This window comes from Castor canadensis, chromosome 13 (genome assembly GCF_047511655.1).
Source record: "Castor canadensis chromosome 13, mCasCan1.hap1v2, whole genome shotgun sequence".
NCBI lineage: Eukaryota > Metazoa > Chordata > Mammalia > Rodentia > Castoridae > Castor > Castor canadensis.
The window spans coordinates 92,268,333-92,288,960 of NC_133398.1; the positions used below are offsets into that span (position 1 = coordinate 92,268,333).

The window sequence follows — 20,628 nt, forward strand, 5'->3', positions numbered from 1 at the left end:
TAGTGGCACCTTATTCTGTAAATATAATAAGTGTTCCCATGAGCTGAGCAAAGGAGGTTAGCTTTCAGGAGGTAGAAAATGACTGAAGAAAGAGAAATAGAACAAAAAGCAGATGGGTTATTGCAGTTACTTATTGGGTTACAATACTGACTGAGGTTGATTGGATGGAGTCTTCTGCTTATTTGTTTTTATTTCTTACAGAAGCCTTTTTCAGCTTGATTACTTGGCATTTAGCACAAGTGGCTCCATTCAGTGTGCCAGGGCCTAGGGCAAGAGGCTAGTTCAACACAATGGCCTCCTATAAACTTTAACAGAGTTAATAGCTAAAATAATTCCATTTGTATTTCAGTGCCATTTTTAAAGGAAATTTTTCTTGTAGACATTGGAACTTGCCAGGAATCCAGCAATGATGCAGGAAATGATGAGAAACCAGGACCGAGCTTTAAGCAACTTAGAAAGTATTCCTGGGGGATACAATGCTTTACGGCGCATGTATACAGATATTCAGGAACCGATGCTGAGTGCTGCACAAGAGCAGGTGATCCATTGGCTCTGAGGCTGGGGCCTAGGAGTAGCTCCTATCTAATACAAATAAATACATGTGAAGTGAGGGTGTTTTTATAAGGAAATATGATTTCACTAAAAAATAGTTTCAAGGCCAGGTGTGGGTGGCTCATGCCTATAATGATAGCTACTTGGGAGGCTGAGCTCGGGAGAATTAAGGTTTGAGGACAGTCCGGGCAAATTCTTGGGACCCCATCTCTAAAATAACCAGACCAAAATGGATGGGAGGTGTGACTCAAATGGTGGAGCACCTGCTTAGCAAATGTGAAGCCCTGAGATCAAACCTAAGTCCCACCAAAAAAAAAAAGTTTCCTATGTTATTTAAAACAAAAGCTTATTTATGATTTTTGTGTCTTTATTACAGTTTGGTGGTAATCCATTTGCTTCCTTAGTGAGCAGTACATCCTCAGGCGAAGGTAGTCAACCTTCTCGTACAGAAAATAGAGACCCATTACCCAATCCGTGGGCTCCACAGGCTTCTCAGAGTTCATCGGCTTCCAGTGGTTCCACTAGCACTGTGGGTGGCACAGCTGGTAGTGCTACCAGTGCCACTGCTGGGCAGAGTACTACTGGGCCAAGTTTGGTGCCTGGAGTAGGAGGTATGCTTATAAGTCATGCTTTCTCGTTGTTCTCATTTACATGAATAATGAAAATAATGCTTTTATTGTTACCTGTGGTTTCGCGTGTGTGTCCAGTAATATGCCTGCCTTTTATGATTAACATACCCATATCAGTTCATGTACTTATTTTTTCTGCGGTCAGAAAAACGAAAGTCTGTACTCTTAGCATTTTTCAAATATAGAGTAATTAGTAATTGTAGTCACTGTGCTGTACAGTAGATCTCCAGAACTCATTCATGGAAAGATTTTAAGCAGAGGAATGGCACAACATTTTTAAAGCAATAATAGGATCAACCTAGTTACTATTTGAAGAACATACTGGAGAAGCCAGAATTAATAAAAAAAGTTTGATTATGAGGTCATTCCATTAACCCAGGACATGAGGTAGAAAGTAGAAAAATAATTAGTGACAAAGATGCAAGAAAGTAATTTAATAGTCCCACTATGTATTTGTTTTAATTGAGATATAATTCAGGTAAAATAAAAATGATTTTAGATATTCAGTTCTACCTGCTTCAGTGAATTTATACAGCTAGGTTTCTGCCACTCTAAGACACAAAACATTTCTGTATTTAGTTCTTTCAACCATATAAGCAGCCATTAATCTTTTTGCCACTGTAGATTAGTTTTCCCCGCTTTAGGAATTCATATAAATGGAATTGCACAGTATGTAGTCTTTTGTGTCTTATTTCCTTTTACTTACTGTTTTTTAAATCCATCACAATGTTGTGTATCTCTCTAGCTTGTTCCTTATTATTGAAAAATACTGCCTTCTGTGGGTATCATTACAACATATGTGACTTTTTTTCTTTTTTTGCCTAGCATCTCTCTACTTTGCAGAGATGAAGAGGCAAAAGAATTAGAATTAAAGCTTTGACAATAAAATTGAGATTCTAAAATAGGATAAAGGCCTTATATGGTAGGATCTTTTGGCAAGGGCCAAAAGAGTTTATTTTCTGGCCAAAAGAGTGGTGTGTGGAGACCTTAAAATTTGGGCATCTCCTGAGTTGAAATGAGCATGTCAGATGATCTATATAAATGAAGGCACAGTATAGGCACAATTGGGGCCTGAGTGTTGTGTTCATATTTTTCTGGGAAGGTCTGGTTTTGGCTATATCCATAAGTAATTGTTACTGTTAGGCTTCTTATTCTTCTGCGTATGTTTGCTGTTTGCTTTCTTTAGTTTTGTTTTGGGATTCTTGAACCAAACCTATCGTAATGTTGAATGTGTGTCCATTTTTGAGGCTCTTGCTTTCTGAAGGCTGGGGTTTGGGTATTTAGCAAGATGTTCAAATGCTCCATTTCACAGTTTGCATAGTTTATTTCCTTTGTGAGTGTTTCTGTTGCTTTTGGTAAGGTTCTTAGAGCCTGACATCTAATAATCCAGTTGTTTTCTTTTTATGTTTATGTCCAGTGATAAGCAAAAGAAAAAGGGTATTTTTTTTGTTTTGTTTTGTTTTTAAATTCAGGACTTTGTGCTTGTAGGCAAGCTTTCTGCCACTTGAGCCACTCCACCAGCTCTAAAATCTAAAATAAACCTTTATTATTTTGTTGGGGGGGAGACTGGGGTTGAACTCAGGGCTTCACTCTTATTAGAGTTTTTGGTTTTCTGAAGAAAGTTTTAACTATGTGATGGTTAATCACTTGTATATATTATAGTGGAAGGGTTACTGAAGATTCCAGAGGCAGTTTTCTGTTTTTACATGTTGAGAGAAGTAGATGGTAGCTTTGTTTCAATGGTAAATAAACTAAAGTGAAGAGGGAACGTATGGCTACCTGTGTTGTTATTACTAGAGCACATGATCCCTGAATTTAGTCTGGTTTTGTATTCCACATCAGTAGACTCTAAAAAGCCAGTCTTGAGGTCAGGGCTAAACTAGCTGCAGCAGAGTACCTGCCAGATGTGTTAAAAATCAGATTTCCACAGCTAGGCACAGTGGTGCATGCCATAGTCTCAACTACTGGGGAGACTGAGATAGATCACTTGAGCCTGGGAGTTCAAAAACCAGCCCAGGGAACATAGGGAGACCCTCCCCCAGCCACCCCTCCCCTGGGTTTGAACTCAGAGCTTTGCATTTGCTAGGCAGGTACTCTACCACTTGAGCCACACCTCCAGCCTCTGAGAGCCTATCTTAAACAACCCAGGTTTCCAGGTCTTAACGTTAGACCCTGTGGATCAGAATCTTTCGTGGTGGAGCTTACCATCTATTTTTATAAAACTGACGATTATGTTGGGTTGAATGGATAGGGAATTTACTTTTCTGAGGGTGAGACTCAAATAGTTATCTTTCCTTCCAACTATTCAGATGGTTAAAACATCAAATGCTGATTTATCTGTGAATTAAGTTCAATTCACAGAGGAATGATTTCAGTCAGCTTTTTATACCTGAGATAAATCAGCTTAAGAGGAAAGATTAAATTTGGCTTATACTTCAGAGGTTTCAGTCCATGGTTACTTGGTCCCATTGCTTTTCTACCTGTTCTGAGGCAGTACATTATGGTTGGAAGTCTGGTAAAGGAAGCTGCTCACCTCATGGTTGCTGGGAATGGAAAGAAAGGGAAGGAAGGTTCCCTTCATGGGATATTGGGGATCTCCACAGTGACTTAATTTCCTTCCACAAGGCTCTATCTCTTAAAGATTTTGCCACCTCCTAATAAGAACTGGGGACCAGTTCTCCAACACATGGGCCTTTGGGAGACACTTACCCAAACCATAACTGTACTTATATTTGGCATATAAATAGGAAGAAATGGAAACATGGGAGCACTTCCATAAAGTGAGAGGGCCTGGATATGTTTTATTTATTTATTTTAATTTTTATTTTTTTAATTTCTTTTATTCATATGTGCATACAATGTTTGGGTCATTTCTCCCCCCTTTCCCACTTCCCCCTCCCTTTCCCCTGCCCCCTCCCTCTGTTTCCCTACTCCTTCGCTACCAGGCAGAAACTATTCTGCCCTTATCTCTAATTTTGTTAAAGAGAGATTATAAGCAATAAATAGGAAGGACCAAGGGTTTTTGCTAGTTGAGATACAGGGAGTTTACTCGCATTGCTTTCCTATACATATGTGTTACATTCTAAATTAATTCTTCTCAAACTAACCTTTTCTCTAGTTCCTGGTCCCCTTCCTTCTCCTATTGACCTCTGTTGCTTTAAAGTTTCTGCATTAGTTCCTTTGCATTGAGGACATCAAATGCTATCTTGTTGGGGTTTTTTTTGCTTTTTTGGGTTTTTAGGATTTCTTGCCTATCCTCGTACCTCCCTTATATGCTTCTCGCTGCCTCATGTGATCAAAGTCCAATCCCCTTGTTGTGTTTGCCTTTGATCTAAAGCCTGGATGTGTTTTAAAAGATACTTGTGTCTTGGTAGAGGAACTGTAAAGGTGAGGAACTTTTTAAAAATTCATTGCTGAGAGAAGAATCAGAATGAAGTATGATTGATGATCACAGTGATACATATTTATAGAATACAATGAGAATCATGAGGTTTCTGGATATAATACAAGTCTTTAAAAATTTGAAAACCATTTTTAAGTAAAAAATTATCCTATATTCAGTTTTTATTTCTTATTTGATTCTTACCAAGAGAAATGCATTGTTCCCACCTAAAATATTATAGACCAGGCAAAGCAAGGATTTAATTGGATATCTTGATGGGTAGGCTACAGTAACAACTTTTGTCTAACAAAAAATTTTGCAGCATTTCTTTTTTTGGCTGTACTGGTATTTGAACTCAGTGTTTCACCCTTACTAGGCAGGCTGTCTATCATCTGAGCCACACCCTTATCCCTTTTTGCTTTTATTGTTTTCAGATGAGGTCTCAAATTTTTGCCCTGTGGTGGCTTCTGACCAGAATCATCCTAACTACAATCTCCTTCATAGCTGGGATTACAGGCATGAGCCACTGTAGCCTGATCTTCAACATTTTACTTGGGTTTTTAATTTAATGGCTTAATACTCTAATATTTCATGTTAATGTTTCCATCAAAAGAAAACAAGAAACAGCAAAAACAGCTTATTCTGCTGGTCTATCAAATTATCAACATACTTACTTGCACACTTATAATTCTTACTCAACACTTAAGTTCCACACACATGTTAATTTCTTGACTCTTGCCTGTAAACACTTTAGATGACATCTTAGCATGAGTTGGAAAACTTTTTTGTAAAGAATCAGACAATATATTGAGGCTTTGCACACAGAGGCAAAATTGAGACTATTACATCATCAGAGACCAAATTTCCACAAATTCTTTTGTTGGTGAAATTAAAATACAGTAATAAATGAGAACAGTATTTTCCTCATATCTACTGAGAGAAATGGATTTTGGGGAATAACATTTTGTTGAGTGTTCTGTTTACCAAAATTGTGGATACTAATCTGTTAATACTGATATGTAATGAGACTACTTCATTTAAAACAACTCATTCTAAAAGTATGTGATTCTAATGGCACATCCATCAGTGTGGAAGGCTTGTAGAATTCTATAAGTTGTTTGCTTTCAGCATGCCATTATGTTGTAATCACTTGAAATGGAAAGTGAAGTGGTAGCTCCTCAATTATACAGCTTAATGAATTTTAAAACATGGACTTACCTTTGCACTTGAAATAAGGTCTAAAAAATGATGCTGGAAGTGTGAGCTCAAAAGTAAACCTGGACATTTGTGAGAACAAAGATCTGGTTACTTGTAATTTTTGATGGCACAAAAAGCATATAAAACAGCTTGACATTGCTTGTAATGTAATTACAACTGTTAATGTAATAACTGTTAATGTAATAACTGTTAATGTAATAACAACTGTTACATTGCTTGTAACAGTTCTATCAAAATGACTGTATTATAGTGAGTTTCACATGTGAAGGGTAAATTCATTGAGAAACATCAAGTCTCTAGAAAAAGGTAATTTCCAAAGTTAAAAGTAATGTTTGTTGGGTAGTTCTCATTTAGGAAAATATCACAGCCATGAACTAATAATAAAATACTACAATGAAATTTTACTTCTTCTAAGCTCTTCTATGCTTTTTGTTTGAGCATGTCAGGATATTGAAATATTTCTGACAAAAATTCATGGAGTTGACTGGATAAAATTATTAGAGTAAATGATATTCACCATTGATACTCCTACTGGTTCAATAACAAGGTAGAATACAAATACAATATTTTTCAAAGTCCCTGCTGATGAATGAAACAAATACCTTGTTTTTTTTTGGTTTCTTGGCAGCACTGGGGTTCAAACTCAAGGCCAGGCCTGGCCCTTGCTATGCAAGTACTCTACCACTTAAGCCACCCTCCAGCCCTACCTTATGTTTTTATAAGCTTTGTAAATTTGTCCAACCAAATGCTTTTTAATTCTCCACACATATTACACATTTTTGCAAATAGCAAATATAGTGCACCTTAGCAGATTGCTTCTCTTTTTGTTATTTTGTTTGTTTGGGGGACGAGGTCTTGATATGTAGCCCAGGCTGACCTTGAACTCTCAATCCTTAGTTTCTCTGGAAATAGTCTCACTTTAGTTGTTCTATGCAGGTCTTTTTTTGTGGTATTGGGAATTGAAACTAAATCACTGAGCTACATCCACTGCCCCAATGCAGATCTTTTTAGAAGTTAATTTTTCAGCTACTTCAGACTTGACCTTGGCTCTCCAAATAAACTAGAACTGAACAGTATCAGTAACATCTGTTGACCCATCAAGAATCAAGAAATGCCATTCAAAATCATTTGTGTTGTTAATGAATTGAATATTGGTGCCCTTAATTCTGAGAAAGAAACTGTTCTCCCTCAAAGGCAAATAGACTTAGGTTTGTCTTCTCAGAGCACATTTGGCTGCTGCAATTAGCTAATCTAGTACAAGACTTTCCTTGATTGGCTAACAAGCCATTTGAAAACTTTGATTGCAGCCTTTCATTTTAATTTTGTAATTTTTCTGACCATTGCTTTCCTGTGAGTGGGGAATGTTGGTTTTGGGGATTTTGTTTTTTTGAGACTGGGTCTCACTGTATATTCTAGGCTGGCTTAAAAGTTGCCATCTTCTTGCCTCAGTTTACGAGTGCTGTGATAAGACAGGCACACCACCATACTAGTCTGGAATATTATAAGTGCTTATTCTGGCAATATTGTATTCTTTAGTGACATTACGTAATAAACACAGTGTTTTTCCATCTCATTTGATAAAGTAATCCATATTCCACTGTGCCTTAAAAGCATATTTGTAGTCTATTCCTTCTTCCGTTTTTCTTCTTATATGATTGGTATACACTGGTAATTAAGGAAAACAAGATGCTAGAGTGATTTCATATAGCATGAACTATAACTGACACTAATTTGTGGTTTGTGGTATGCCAAACAACAGTACAGTCTGTCATAAATACTCTCTACCTCTGCTTTCTAGCACAAAAGCATAGCCATAGACAATAAATGATTCAGCATGACTCTTCAACAGAATGGTTTATATAGACACTGAAATTTGTTTCAGATAGTTTCCATGTTTTACAAAATATTTTTCATTAGATTCTTTTTCTTTCGTCAGTACTGGGAATTGAACTCAGGGTTTCGTACATGCTAGGCAGGTACTTTACCATTTGAGCCATGTTCCCAACCCTTTTTTGTTTTAACTATTTTTTTGGGAAGAGTCTCTCATATGTTTGTCTGGAGGCCTGAGACCATAATCCTCCTACCTATGTCTACCTCATAGCTGAGATGACAAGTGTGTGACACTATTGCCTGTCTTGTTTGCTGAGATGGAGTCACTAACTTTGTGCCAGGCCTGACCTTGAATTGTGATCCTTCCCATATTTGCCTCTGGAGACGCTGGGATTACAGATTGTGAGCCACCACACCCAGCCCTTTCTTTTCATTAGATGTGGAAAAAAATGAATTGAAACACTCAATTTGAGAAAAGAGAAAAAGTAAAAATTATTATAAGCAGCAGTTGCAAGAAACTAGAAAGATAAGTGGAAAGAGTCAAATGTTTTAAGCCTAATAAAAAGTACATTAGATGGAAGAACAAAAGGGAAATGAAAAAGTTAATGAGTTTACTTGACATAATGAGTTTTAGAATACGTTTGAGTTTGAGTATATCCATTTAGCAATTGAAAATCTGGATATAAGTTTAACAAATGGTTTTCAAAGCAAATTTGCTTATATAAATAATTATGTCATCCCATTTTGAATTTTCATATAAACTCAGCTGCAGCTTTCATCAAAAAAGAAAAACACAAGAATAGTTGTAACAAGCACTTTACACATTAATTGAATTGTCACAACCATCCTATGAAGTAGATGCTATTTTCTCCATTTTACAGACGGGGAAATGGAAGTATGAAGAAGCTAAATAACTTGCCCAAGGTTGCATAGTTAGGTTGGATTTGAATTCAGGTAATCTGGCTCCAGATACTGCTTTTAGATGCTGTAAGGTCTCAAATGTTAAATATGCCCACATTTCACTCAGTGACAATGGGACTGAGATTTTGCATCTTTATTCCCTTCATGCTTAAGTGTGAACACTATTGACTGCTGAATATGATACTAATTAAGTGATCTTTTGCAATCCTGGAGGAAAAGTTGGCTCAGACTGTGGCTCAGATTTCTGTGTGGGATTTTTCAACAGTAATTTGAACATACCTAATTTTTGCCTTAAATTGACTTTAAAATCTAGTCCTGCCATTAAATGTGATTTTAAAATCATAATTCTTCTTTTACTCGGGTATATGTTTGACATGTACTTTTGGTGATCTTAGTTTAAAATTTGTTTTTTAGTTCAATTGATAAATAATATGTACACAGTAATACCTCCTCCTACAGGCTTACATTCCAAGACCCCCAGTAGATGCGTAAAAGTACAGAAAGTACTAATCACTAATGCCACATTTTTTCCTTACACTTACTTGCACAAATTTAATGTCTTTTTCCACTCTAACTAAGCAATTAGCACTATCTGTGGCCAGTATTGCTGTCTGTGGTTTGAGGAGCAACAGCAAAACTAACATGAATTTTTTTTATCCTTCACAATTTCATGGAGTCAAGAGAATTTTTTTTCTTACTGTTGATCTTAGCAGCTTCAGCATGTGATTTTTTTTCTCTTACTATGTCAAAAGCTTTCATCGTTGCATTGAAAGATTGCACACTTTAGAGCTTCTCTTTGGCACTTTTGAATTGCCAAAGCACGATTCTTGTGCTTTAGAGCCATTATTAAGTAATGAGTTAGCTACTAAGTGACTAATGGGTGGCTAACACATATAGTATAGATATGCTGGACAAAGAAATGAAGCAGGGCAGCATGGATTTCATAATGCTGCTCAGAACAGCGTGATTTAAAAATTAAGAACTGTTTATTTCTAGAATTTTCCAGTTAATATTTTGGGTTGACCATGGGTAGGTAACCAAAACTGTAAAGTGAATCTGTGGATAAGGGGAAATTACTGTACTTAGTTGCAATTACTAAAATTTTAGCAGAGTATGTATTATATTTTAAATCACTCACTTCTGTTAATATGTGTTTTCCTTAGCACAGTGTCTTTTTCTTTTTTTTAATAAATTTTCAGCTAGTATGTTCAACACACCAGGAATGCAGAGTTTGTTGCAGCAAATAACTGAAAACCCACAGCTTATGCAAAACATGTTATCTGCCCCATACATGAGAAGCATGATGCAGTCACTCAGCCAGAACCCTGACCTTGCTGCACAGGTGAGTTTGTAATTATATTTAAAAAAAGAAAAAAACTGCATTGTGAACTGAGTAGTCCAATAATTTTGATCCAGGCACATTTTATTATGACATTTCAACACTAGAAACGTAGGTAAACTGCATCTTTAATTTTTGGGAGCACAGTTTATTTCATATACAATCAGAACAACTTCATCTCTGCTGTTTATTGATTAGAACAAGTACAGGTTTACAGAATCTACATAAGTTGAGTAAGGAGATGAGTATAGAAGTTTGGAATTGCTCTCATGAAGATAGAATCTTCTGTGAAATGGGAATTTTGAAAGCAATTAAGAGCAGTATCAGTGTTTGAAATACTTTTATGTATTAGATGAGTAAGATTGTAATAGTCATGCTGAACACGACATGTGTGGTATAGCCTGAAACTGTTCATTTAATGTAGAAGGCAGACTTAAAGGAACAGTGTTCCCATTCTTTCCATGCACATATACATACACACATACCCTATTAGCATACTGGTGGTTTTTTGTTTTGTTTTGGTGGTGCAAGGGTTTGAACCCAGGGCCTCACACTTGCTAGGCAGGCACTCTATCACTTGAGCCACTCTGCCAGGTACTTTTGAGATAGAGTCTCATGAACTATTTGCCCAGGCTGGCTGCAATCCTCCTGATCTCTGCCTCTGAAATAGTTAAGTAGCTAGGATTACATGCGTGAGCTACCTGCATCCGGCTAGTATACTGATCTTTTGTTAATTTATTTATTTTCTAATTTGTTTCTGAAGGGACATAATTGAAAAAATTAGTGGATCTCAACACTGACTGAAACATTCAGGATTACTTGGGGAGCTTTAATATTTTTCTAGTACTGGACCTTGTGCTTTCTAGGCAGGTGATCTACCACTTGAACCATGCATTCAGCACTTGGGTTGCTGATGTTTCACCTAGATTTATCACCTGTAGGCAGGAAAAGCTATGGAGGATGTGAAACAAGACTTGATCATCCGCACTTTATATTTACTGCTTACTGAAATGGCTTCAGTTGAGTGGTGGGAACCCGAAATACATCATAGTTAATCTAAGTCTTCAATTTTAAAAGCCTTGAATTACTTCATTCTGTCAGATGAAGTTATTTTTGTCTATTAAATTTCAGAGCCATACTAATAAGTATAAAGCAGGTGTCTTTGAAGTTAAAGTCTCAATAACATAGAATTTGAAATAATTAAAGATCAAGTTTTTAAGATAATTTTTGTATTTAAAAATTTTTGCATTGCAAGTACATTTTTATGAAAGAATTTTATTCATATGAAAGCTCTCAGACTCCATTACTAGCATTAAATTCCTGAGTTTAGTTATTCAGAGCCATATTTGTTAGTGTTTAAAGCTAAAATGTTCAGTGTATTCTGTTATCAGAAGATTAAAGTTTCTGGTTTTTTCTTTTGATTTTTAAATATTAAAAAAAGTCTTACATATAAAAAGCCTACTAACTGTGACACAAAGTGAGGTAAGTTAGAAATATTAAACTAGATGATTTTTTGAGAAAAAATAAATTTAAGATGGCATGCCTTTTCTAGATTACTTAAGTGTCATAAATCTTGAAAAGTAAATATAACCTCATTAATATGTTCATAATCAAGAAATATTTGAATGGAACTTTTAAAGTAGCAGGTTTGTAGACCTCAAGTAGGTATTACTTTATTTAATGTGAACTTATTGGTCATTTTGAAATAAATACTATATACCCATAAAACATTGCCTTTTCCCTGCTTTGATTATTGTATATTGTGTTCAAATTAAATGATCCACTTTTCAACAGTAGCTAAACTAGGAGGCAGGATTTCTCTTTTCTTCTAGCATTTGTGTGTAGGTTGCTTTTAAATGTCATTAACTAATTGAGGGCAAGCATCATTTTCTTCCCAGACATTGGACAGGTAAATAGGCTAGCAGTAAATCATTGTTAGTTTACTTTTCACTTTGGGGAAAGTGATATAATATTTGTCCTTTTTGAGGCTGAGAGAATTTATTAGTTTCTGGTTTTGCTGATTGTGTATTGTATTATTTTTAGGTATCCAACATCATGTTAATATTAGCCCTGACTTAATTATTAACACCTATTTGAAGGTTTAGTGGACTGTGCCACTTTTCTCATCTATGGTGGTAGTAAGATGAAATCTAGATGCTTATCTCGGTGTTCTCAAATAGATTTACATCTTTCGGGTCTTAAAGCATTTTAACTCTTTCCCCCAGAGGACTGTTGGTACTAGTTTTGGGTGTTTTTCGCCTAGCACTCCATTTTTCTGGCAAGTTGCTTGCTGTTTTGTGGTGGTATTTTCCTGGACCTAATGTTAGCTGTTCTGTAGTAGGCAAGTAGATAAGTGGCTCCAGATCTGGATTTTCTGCATGCTTGCCATTTGTGTGTTGAGGTTTCTAAGCAAGCAATGTATATAGTTTTTTTTTTTTTTTTATGTATTGAGGTTTATGTTTATTCTGTCAATGTAGTAGAAAATGTACTCCCATGAGTGTTAGCTACTCCCATTTTTCTTTCAAAGGCAAAAAAAAAAAAAAATCTTTGCTTAAGGAAAAGCCTAAGAAAATGATTGCTTTTGTTTTTTAAGATACTGCATGTCATTATCATATTCACCATTCTTATTGAGAGAGAAGATGCCTCATTTTTTGTATTTTGGAGATCTGTGTTATGGAAAGAATTTTCCATTGTCCTCTTTTACTTATGTTCTACCTTCCTCCCTTTCAAGTGCCAGCTTAGGCACTTAGAGGAAGATAGACTGTTAAACAAGGTACATTACTTCTTTCAGATATTTCCAGTTAAAATTGTTGAACACTTGCCCCATAGATGATGCTGAATAATCCCCTATTTGCTGGAAATCCTCAGCTTCAAGAACAAATGAGACAACAGCTCCCAACTTTCCTCCAACAAGTGAGTAAGAAAAGATGCTAGCTATCTTCGATATGATTTGCTTGAAAAAGTTTGATGAAAATTTTCCTTGCTCTTCTCTGGCCGATAGCAAAACACACACACAAAAAGTATGATAATGCTGTCAATTTGCAGAGAATTCAGCTTGATCTTACCTTAGCCCCATTTCACTTCTGACCTTTTATGTTTATTTCTTAAATATAAATTCTGAGGAAAGAACGATTTTGTTTTTGCTTTTGAGGATCTAAGATTTTGAATGCTTTGTTAATACCATGAACCATTTTCTTCCACTTTACTAACTTTGAAGTGCTTCCTTGCGTCATGTTACACTTTATGGTTTAACTGATCTCGAGTGACAGGAAAGAACTACCCTATTCCAAAATCAGTTTTGGTTTCGTTATATTTTCTTTCATATTAGTAGAATATTTTTCTAAGGGGTAGACCTCATTTCCTCAAACCCAGAATTACTAAGATTAAAATTGTCAGTGTTGTCATTTAAGGGAGGTTTTGTTTTTTTTAAAAAGTACCTGAGATTGCCATGGTATTTTGCATTTAAAAAGATACAAAGAAAATTCAGTCTTGGTTTTTTTCGAAACTGGTAGTTTTAGGGATTTATATATGATGTAAATGTTTTTGGGGGTTGTAAACGATTTCTCCATGGTTAGTTAGTGTCTTTGATCTACTGTAGTGATGTAAGCTTACTTTTTTGGTCTGTTAGGTGGTGGATATTTGGAAGTAGTGGAGCTAAACTCAGGACACATGTATTAACTTCAAATTTGGAACTATTGTTTTAGTGTGTATATCATTGGTAAGATTGTCACATTAGCAAGGGATAACACTTGGTCATGAGGAGTATGTGGCTTCCATTATGTTATCATGTACTATTGTGCATTTGAAGTTGTTTTTTAGAAATAATTCTTTTTTCTTCTGTTGGAGAAGGGAACCATTGTAGCTTCCAGAGTAGCTTCTCATTGTCTTCATTATGAAAATGGCTTTTATGATTGACTTGGGATGGAGGACAAGTCATGATTCGCATACTAGGTTTGCTGTCAAAAAAGATGATTTCTGTTTTGGATAAGAAATTATGGATTACCAGTGTCTGAGAGAAATTATGGATTACCAGTGTCTGAGAGAAAGGTTTTAGATTTTTCTCCCTAAAACATAGTAGAGATTTTATTTTTTTAAATTATATCTTCATTGATTTTATTCCTCTTGTGACACTTTTTTTTTCTTCTTCTTCCTTAGATGCAGAATCCTGATACACTATCAGCAATGTCAAACCCTAGAGCAATGCAGGCCTTGTTACAAATTCAGCAGGGTTTACAGACATTAGCAACAGAAGCCCCCGGCCTCATCCCAGGGTATGCTTATTTCAGTCTGTAATAGTTACTTTCTCTGAGACTTTCAGATTTAGTGTCGTTTGTTAGTGATGTTAAGAAGGTTGTTTTTAGTTAGTGTTCAAAATTACAAAATGCTTATTTTAAAAAGATAATTTAGCCAATATTATGTTAAAATATAATTGATTTGCCACCTGGTTTTAGTTGGCCTCTAGTTTTGTAAGAGCTGAAGTTTGTCACTTACTTGTGTTTTCCCTAGGTTTACTCCTGGCTTGGGGGCATTAGGAAGCACTGGGGCCTCTTCAGGAACCAATGGATCTAGTGCTGCACCTAGTGAAAACACAAGTCCCACAACAGGAACTACTGAACCTGGACACCAGCAGTTTATTCAACAAATGCTGCAGGCTCTTGCTGGAGTAAATCCTCAGGTAACAATTCTTTTCTGCTAAAGTTTTGCATTCCTTAATATTAGGAATTTGGAAATTTCTAAAAAGGAAAAGGAAAGCAGCAGCCATTTTGCATTTAAACTAATGAAAAATACAGTTTTAAGGATACTGGATCTAAAAACAGGCATTACAGATGTTAAGTTTTGTGCTTTATTAGATACTGAAGGAAATATTATTGTGTGGAAGGATGCTTGAGCCCAAATGTCATATTTTCAGACACAGCCTTTTAAAATGGATTTTTTTGAAGTCCCTGTTTGAAACAGGTATTGTTTTATAAAAGTTTGTCAGGGTGGAATAGAAACCTGATTGTCCTTAGTACCTTCAGGACAGCTGTATTCTTTTTCTTTGCAAAAAATGCTAACCCCATCCACTACCCCACTTCCTGTGATAAACTAGTATTACATATGTATGGCTCAAAAAAATATTGACACCTCCCCTGTAATGTTCATTCATTTGTAAACACTGACTTTATTAAGAATCTATCATTAGATAAAGATAGTTGCTATTTCAAACCTATTATAATAGGTCACCCACATGGAAAAGTGATATTTTTGATATCTGGCATAGTTTCTGGCTTATGGTAGGTAGTCAATAACTGTTCATGGGATTAATAAGAAAGAAAAGGTTTTGGGTATTAGAATTGTTAATATAAGTTTAATAACCTAACAACCTCTCCATTAACCAGAGTGGCTTGGATTGATTGGAAATGTCATGTGTATTTGTTTAAAATCATTTCTGCAGAAAGATTAAGTTTTTCTGCATGCTCATGAACTTCTAAAGTAACAGAGTTTATTAAGTATTGTTGGGGGGTGGGGGAAGCCAGGGATTGAACCCTGGGCCTTATGCCTATCCCTGGCCTGTAAGCCTTTCCTTAAGGCAAAATTATGTGATCTGTTTGACATGATAGTACAGGCATAAACTAGGCTAAAATAAGATGGTAATTGACCTTTAAATATGTTGGATATGTTTCAAGAGACAGGCAGTGCTTTTAAACCTCAGTAGATCAGCATATGTTATTTGAAAAGCAGTGAAGATTTTTTAAAGTTATTTATGTGTGGCATGGACTGGTTGACCTTAGATTTCAATAATTTTTGTTTTCCTTTTTTTTAAAACAGCTACAGAATCCAGAAGTCAGATTTCAGCAACAGTTGGAGCAACTCAGTGCAATGGGATTTTTGAACCGTGAAGCAAACTTGCAAGCGCTGATAGCAACAGGAGGTGATATCAATGCAGCTATTGAAAGGTTATTGGGCTCCCAACCATCATAGCAGCATTTCTGTATCTTGGGAAAAAATGTAATTTATTTTTGATAACGGCTCTTAAATCTTTAAAATACCTGCTTTATTTCATTTTACTCTTGGAATTCTGTGCTGTTATAAACAAACCCAATAGGATGCATTTTAAGGTGGAGTGCAGTTAGATGTGTGGGTTTTTCTGTATTTTTTTTCTTTTTTGGAACAGTGGGAATCAATGCTTTTTCATTTAAAGCTACTGCATGCATTAAACACTTCTGCATTTATTGTAATTTTTTAAAACCATCACCTTTTATAATTGGGTGAACAGATCTTGTCCTGCATCTGTCCAATTTATTTGCTTTTTAACCATTAGCCTGTGGTAGTAATTTATGTAGAATAAAAGCATTAAAAAGAAGCAAATCATTTGCGCTCTATAATTTGTGGTACAATATTACTTATTGTAACTTTGGCATGTATTTTTGCAAATAATGCTGTAAGATTTATACTACTGACAGTTTTTGCTTCATTTGTATACAATACAGAGTATGCACATTTGGGATTGCATTTCTGGAAGCATACTACATAGGTTATCTGAACAAAACACCTGTAACCAAAAAATGTGAAGATAATGAAGTATTCGTAAAAGTTAAGTATTTCCTAGTTGTATACAATCTTACAGCATCTTAATAAACATCTTTCAGCAGAAGTGCAGTTAGTCAGGTTTGTTGAAAATAAAGAAAAGCTAACTCTGGTAATCTGTTTAGGGACATTTAATTGTACAGACAACATAATGTAAAAAGTTGTCTCAGCATTCACAAATTGACTGTAAATTACCTTAATCTTTGGGCAAACTGAAGGAGCAGTGTAGTATACCCCAAAATACATTTGCCTAGGACTTTTCAGCTTCTCCCATAGGTAGTTTAACAGGCATTACAAGAAATGTTGCTTTCACTGAAAGTATTGATGTTTCAGTTTTTAATTGTCACATGAAAATAGGACTATCTTTTGGGTTTATCAGTTTTCTCATCCACAGGCAGTACATGAACTTAAAATGATTTGTGAGCCACTTGTTTCTGAAGTGTTTGGATAGTTCTATTAAATAGTTAAATATTGTGCTTTTCAGAGCCTCGAAGAATGGGGGATGGGAGGGGGGTGAGACGGAATCTATCCTGGATTGGGCCAGCCTAAACTAATAATACTGGCAACCAAGATTCTGTTAGGATTTCTGTGCATATAGTGTAGTAATGAAGTATCATTTGGGGTGAAAAACAAAAGAGCCGTTTAAACAATGTTGAGTACATTTGATCTATTGATCTGCTGATCTATAGATCAGTCTTTTAATTTCCTCTCCAGAGAAGTTCTGTTTGCCTAACACTCAAACTATTGGGGTGGCACATTCCTTTAGGACCAATTAAAACATAACTTTAAGGTCAGTAATATATTTGACTGACTCTGGTTCAGTATTCTCTTAGGTCATTATATTCTCTCGTGTACAGTTACAGGAAATTACAATGGTTCAACCTAAAATGAGTTCAGACCAATAAAATCAAGGGGGAAAAACAAGTTGAATTCTATTACTTCTATAAGTTGCTTGCTATTTAAAATGGTCAGGAGGCCAGGTTGCCCACCAGTCCATGCACTGTTCTGACACTTTCCCCAGGAGGAAAGCATGTACAAAGGTCAGGGTGGAGGCATGATTAAAGGAGGTTGTTAAGAATGGTATTCATGTGTCTTTAATGATTTTTGTACTGGTGAATGGTGTGGGACAGTGTCATAAGCAATTTGACAATTTATTAATCACAAAATAACAATAAATCTCTAGCTTTCACACTTGGTTTGTCTTGCCTCTTTTGTAGAAAGGAAAAAAATGTCTTCATTTTACTTTTACTAAACATATCTATTTAAAGGCTATTGGAGCTGATTTATCCCAGATTTTAACACAATTTAGGTTATTCCTTAATAATTTTTAAAGCTTTCCCAATTAAAATGTTGCATACACTGTGTTACAGTATGTAAAAAGGTAACCCACTAAGAATAAATGTGACCTGGGCTCTACTTTTCTCTTGATTCCAACTGATTATTCAACTTTGAGTAAGACATCATGATTTCTTTATTATAAACAGGGTGTTGAGGTCTATTGGATGTGCTGGACTAGGCAATCTCTTAAGTACCTTTAAGCTGCTAGAGTGGCATGGTTTTTGTTGTTGTTTGTTTCTAATATGTTTATCTTAGATATGCACATTAAGGGGTTCAAAATGCAGATGGTCTCCTACTTAGGAATTTTGGGCTTTTCTGGTGTGAAAACTATACATATCAAGTAGAAACCAGTTTCAAATTTTGAATTTTGATTTTTTGTAGACTGGCAGTATGCATAACAATAATCTGTTATTAGGCTGACACCTGCCACTCAAAGCAGGAGGGTAAAAGACCTAACTCTAGGATAGTGTGTTGCTAAGGTGGAATATTTGGTAGGTTAGATATATTAAATGCATTTCCAACTTAGCAATATTTTCAGCTTAGAATAGGTTTATTGAGAAGTGAACCCATTGTAAATTAAGGGACTTCAATACTTGAATTTTTTCTTTTGTTAGTAATGGGGTTTGAACTCAGGGTCTCACAATTGCTAGGCAGGCACTCTACCACTCAAGCCACTCCGTCAGCCCTTGAAATTCTTTAAAAGCACCAAAAATTAAGACGTAAGTTCTCGTTGTTATAAGTTTGTTATATCCTAAACAAAGTGTAGCAAATATTGAATAATCAGATAAATGAGAGCTGGCTTTTGTGTATTCAGAATCTTGGATTTTGAGGTTGGCTTCAATATAGTAATGAAAACAGTCTTTTGATCTGACATCATTACTATGTTAATTTAATGGGAAAATCATAGAATTCAACAGAATGGATAAAAACAGTTTTTTAATGACAAAAGTGAAGCAAAAGGTCTACACACTTAACCTATGACAAAAATGGTGTTGTGGTGAAAGCTGGATAATACCACATGATACACGTCCTCTCATAAAAGATTAGTATTTTAAGCACTATAAAAGTTAACAAAAAAAGAGGCTGCTTAAAGTTGTTTAATCCAGCCTTTTCTAATCTTAGAAGACTGCCCCTCTCACTTGACTGTTTTTTGAGATAATGCTATATCCAGTGAACATACTATGGGAAAAGTTCTGAATTTTCCCTTTTCTGGTGCTGTACATGATACTCATTCTTTTTCTTTGTCTTGTGTAAAGCCTACCATTCTTTCTGTGTTCAGTTCTGAAGGCTGTCTAAGTTTTACAACCCAGTGGTTGATTTCTCTTTATTTGAACTGCTTAGCCTTTACCATGAACTACCACATTCTTTTCCTGTCATTCATCTTACAGTGTTTTGTTCTGTTTTATTTTCATGTTCTGCTCTGAAATTGTCTTGGCAATTACTTAAGTGACATCAAGTGATCTTACTTGATTTCTCTTTTTTTCATAGACATCCATTGCTTTATAAAGTCCTCATTTACTGAGTATCTATTGATAGTGTTTGACATTGAGGATGTTTAACACATGAAGTTTGTGTCTCCTAGAGTTTGTGATTATTAGTTGTGGGGTTGGGGCAGAATATGCATTTCTGACAAATTTCTAGTTGAGAACCATTGGGCTAGGTTAGCCAGGGTAGAAGCAGGGTTACATTATAGACACTTGGGCTGGGCTGGTAGTAGAGATGGTAAGAAGTAGATTTGGGGAATGATTGAAGGTAGAGCCAATAGGATTTACTGATAAGAGAAGTTTGAGATTAAGAGCAAGAAAGGAGTCAAGGTGAACAAAGCAGAGTAATATACAAGGAGACTATAAAACAAGTTTGGTGCTGGGTTCCAGTGGCTTGCATCTGTAATCTTAGCTACTCAGAGGCAGAGTCCAGGAGGCTGGTTCGAAGCCAGCCCACGTAAATAGTTTGCGAGACCCTATCTTGAAAAAACCCATCACATGCTCAAGGTGTAGGCTCTGAATTCAAGCCCTAGTACCAAAAAAAAAGTTTGGTTTTGACATAAGTTGAATGTACTTGATTGAACATATAAGTGGAAGTGTTGAGAGGGCAATTGGAGCTGCAAAGTAGATAAAGGATAGATACAAGGTGAGAACCAAGAGTGGTCCTGAAGCAAGTTAAGAAACTTAGTCACAAGGAGATAGGTTTAAGGTATTGTGTTAAATGCTGCTGTTTCATGTACTCATTGTCACTGTCCTTTGAATGCTATGCTTTGGATTGGTAAAGGGAAACACCTTCATGGCTACACCTAAGGAAGTTTAGTGTGGTGGGGTAAAATTATAGTTGAGCAGACCAGGGAGGTATTTTTTGTTTTCAGGTTTTTTGGGGGGAGATGTTGGTGGTACTGTGGTTTGAACTCGGGCTTTCGCTTGCTTGGGCAGGTACACCCAGATGTGACTTGAACCACACCTCCATCCATTTTTTTCTCTAACTGTAGACAGATGGGGTGCAGTAGTAGTGTAGAAGTTTGACTTTTGTTTTCTTTCAAAATGGGAAATACAGCTTGTTTATATTCTAATGATCAATGTGTATGTAGGGGAGGGATTTGTGTTTTCTACTGGCAAGTACAGAGAGAAAGGAATTACTTCTAGCTTTTGATTTTTTTAATAGGCTTTTGTTTGTTTTTTTCCTTTTTTAAAATAACATATTAGCACCTTTGTTATATGAGGTATAAAGGAAAGGTTTTGGCTTTCCAACCATCATTTTCCTGAGCTGGTCTACTGTTTGCCTGTTACTGTCAATAAAAAGTATACCTAAGCCTGGTGCCAGTGGTTTACGCATGTAATCCTAGCTACTTGGGAGGTTGAGAT

The 20,628-nt window shown here is 35.8% G+C and overlaps 1 protein-coding gene across 3 annotated transcripts in view; it reads left to right on the plus strand.

The window, feature by feature from the left end:
- Nucleotides 1-17,629, plus strand: part of Ubqln1 (ubiquilin 1) — a 41,904-nt gene extending 24,275 nt beyond the window's left edge. For 2 of the 3 annotated variants that reach the window (XM_074052296.1, XM_074052297.1), the window contains exons 5-11: nt 380-538; nt 929-1,163; nt 9,732-9,874; nt 12,701-12,784; nt 14,027-14,142; nt 14,378-14,546; nt 15,680-17,629. In XM_074052296.1, coding sequence (XP_073908397.1) covers nt 380-538; nt 929-1,163; nt 9,732-9,874; nt 12,701-12,784; nt 14,027-14,142; nt 14,378-14,546; nt 15,680-15,832 — 1,059 coding nt within the window. In that variant the 3' untranslated portion in view covers nt 15,833-17,629. The remainder of the gene's footprint in view (nt 1-379; nt 539-928; nt 1,164-9,731; nt 9,875-12,700; nt 12,785-14,026; nt 14,143-14,377; nt 14,547-15,679) is intronic. The other variant, XM_020165668.2, reaches the window with a different exon arrangement.
- The last annotated feature ends 2,999 nt before the right edge of the window (nt 17,630-20,628 follow it).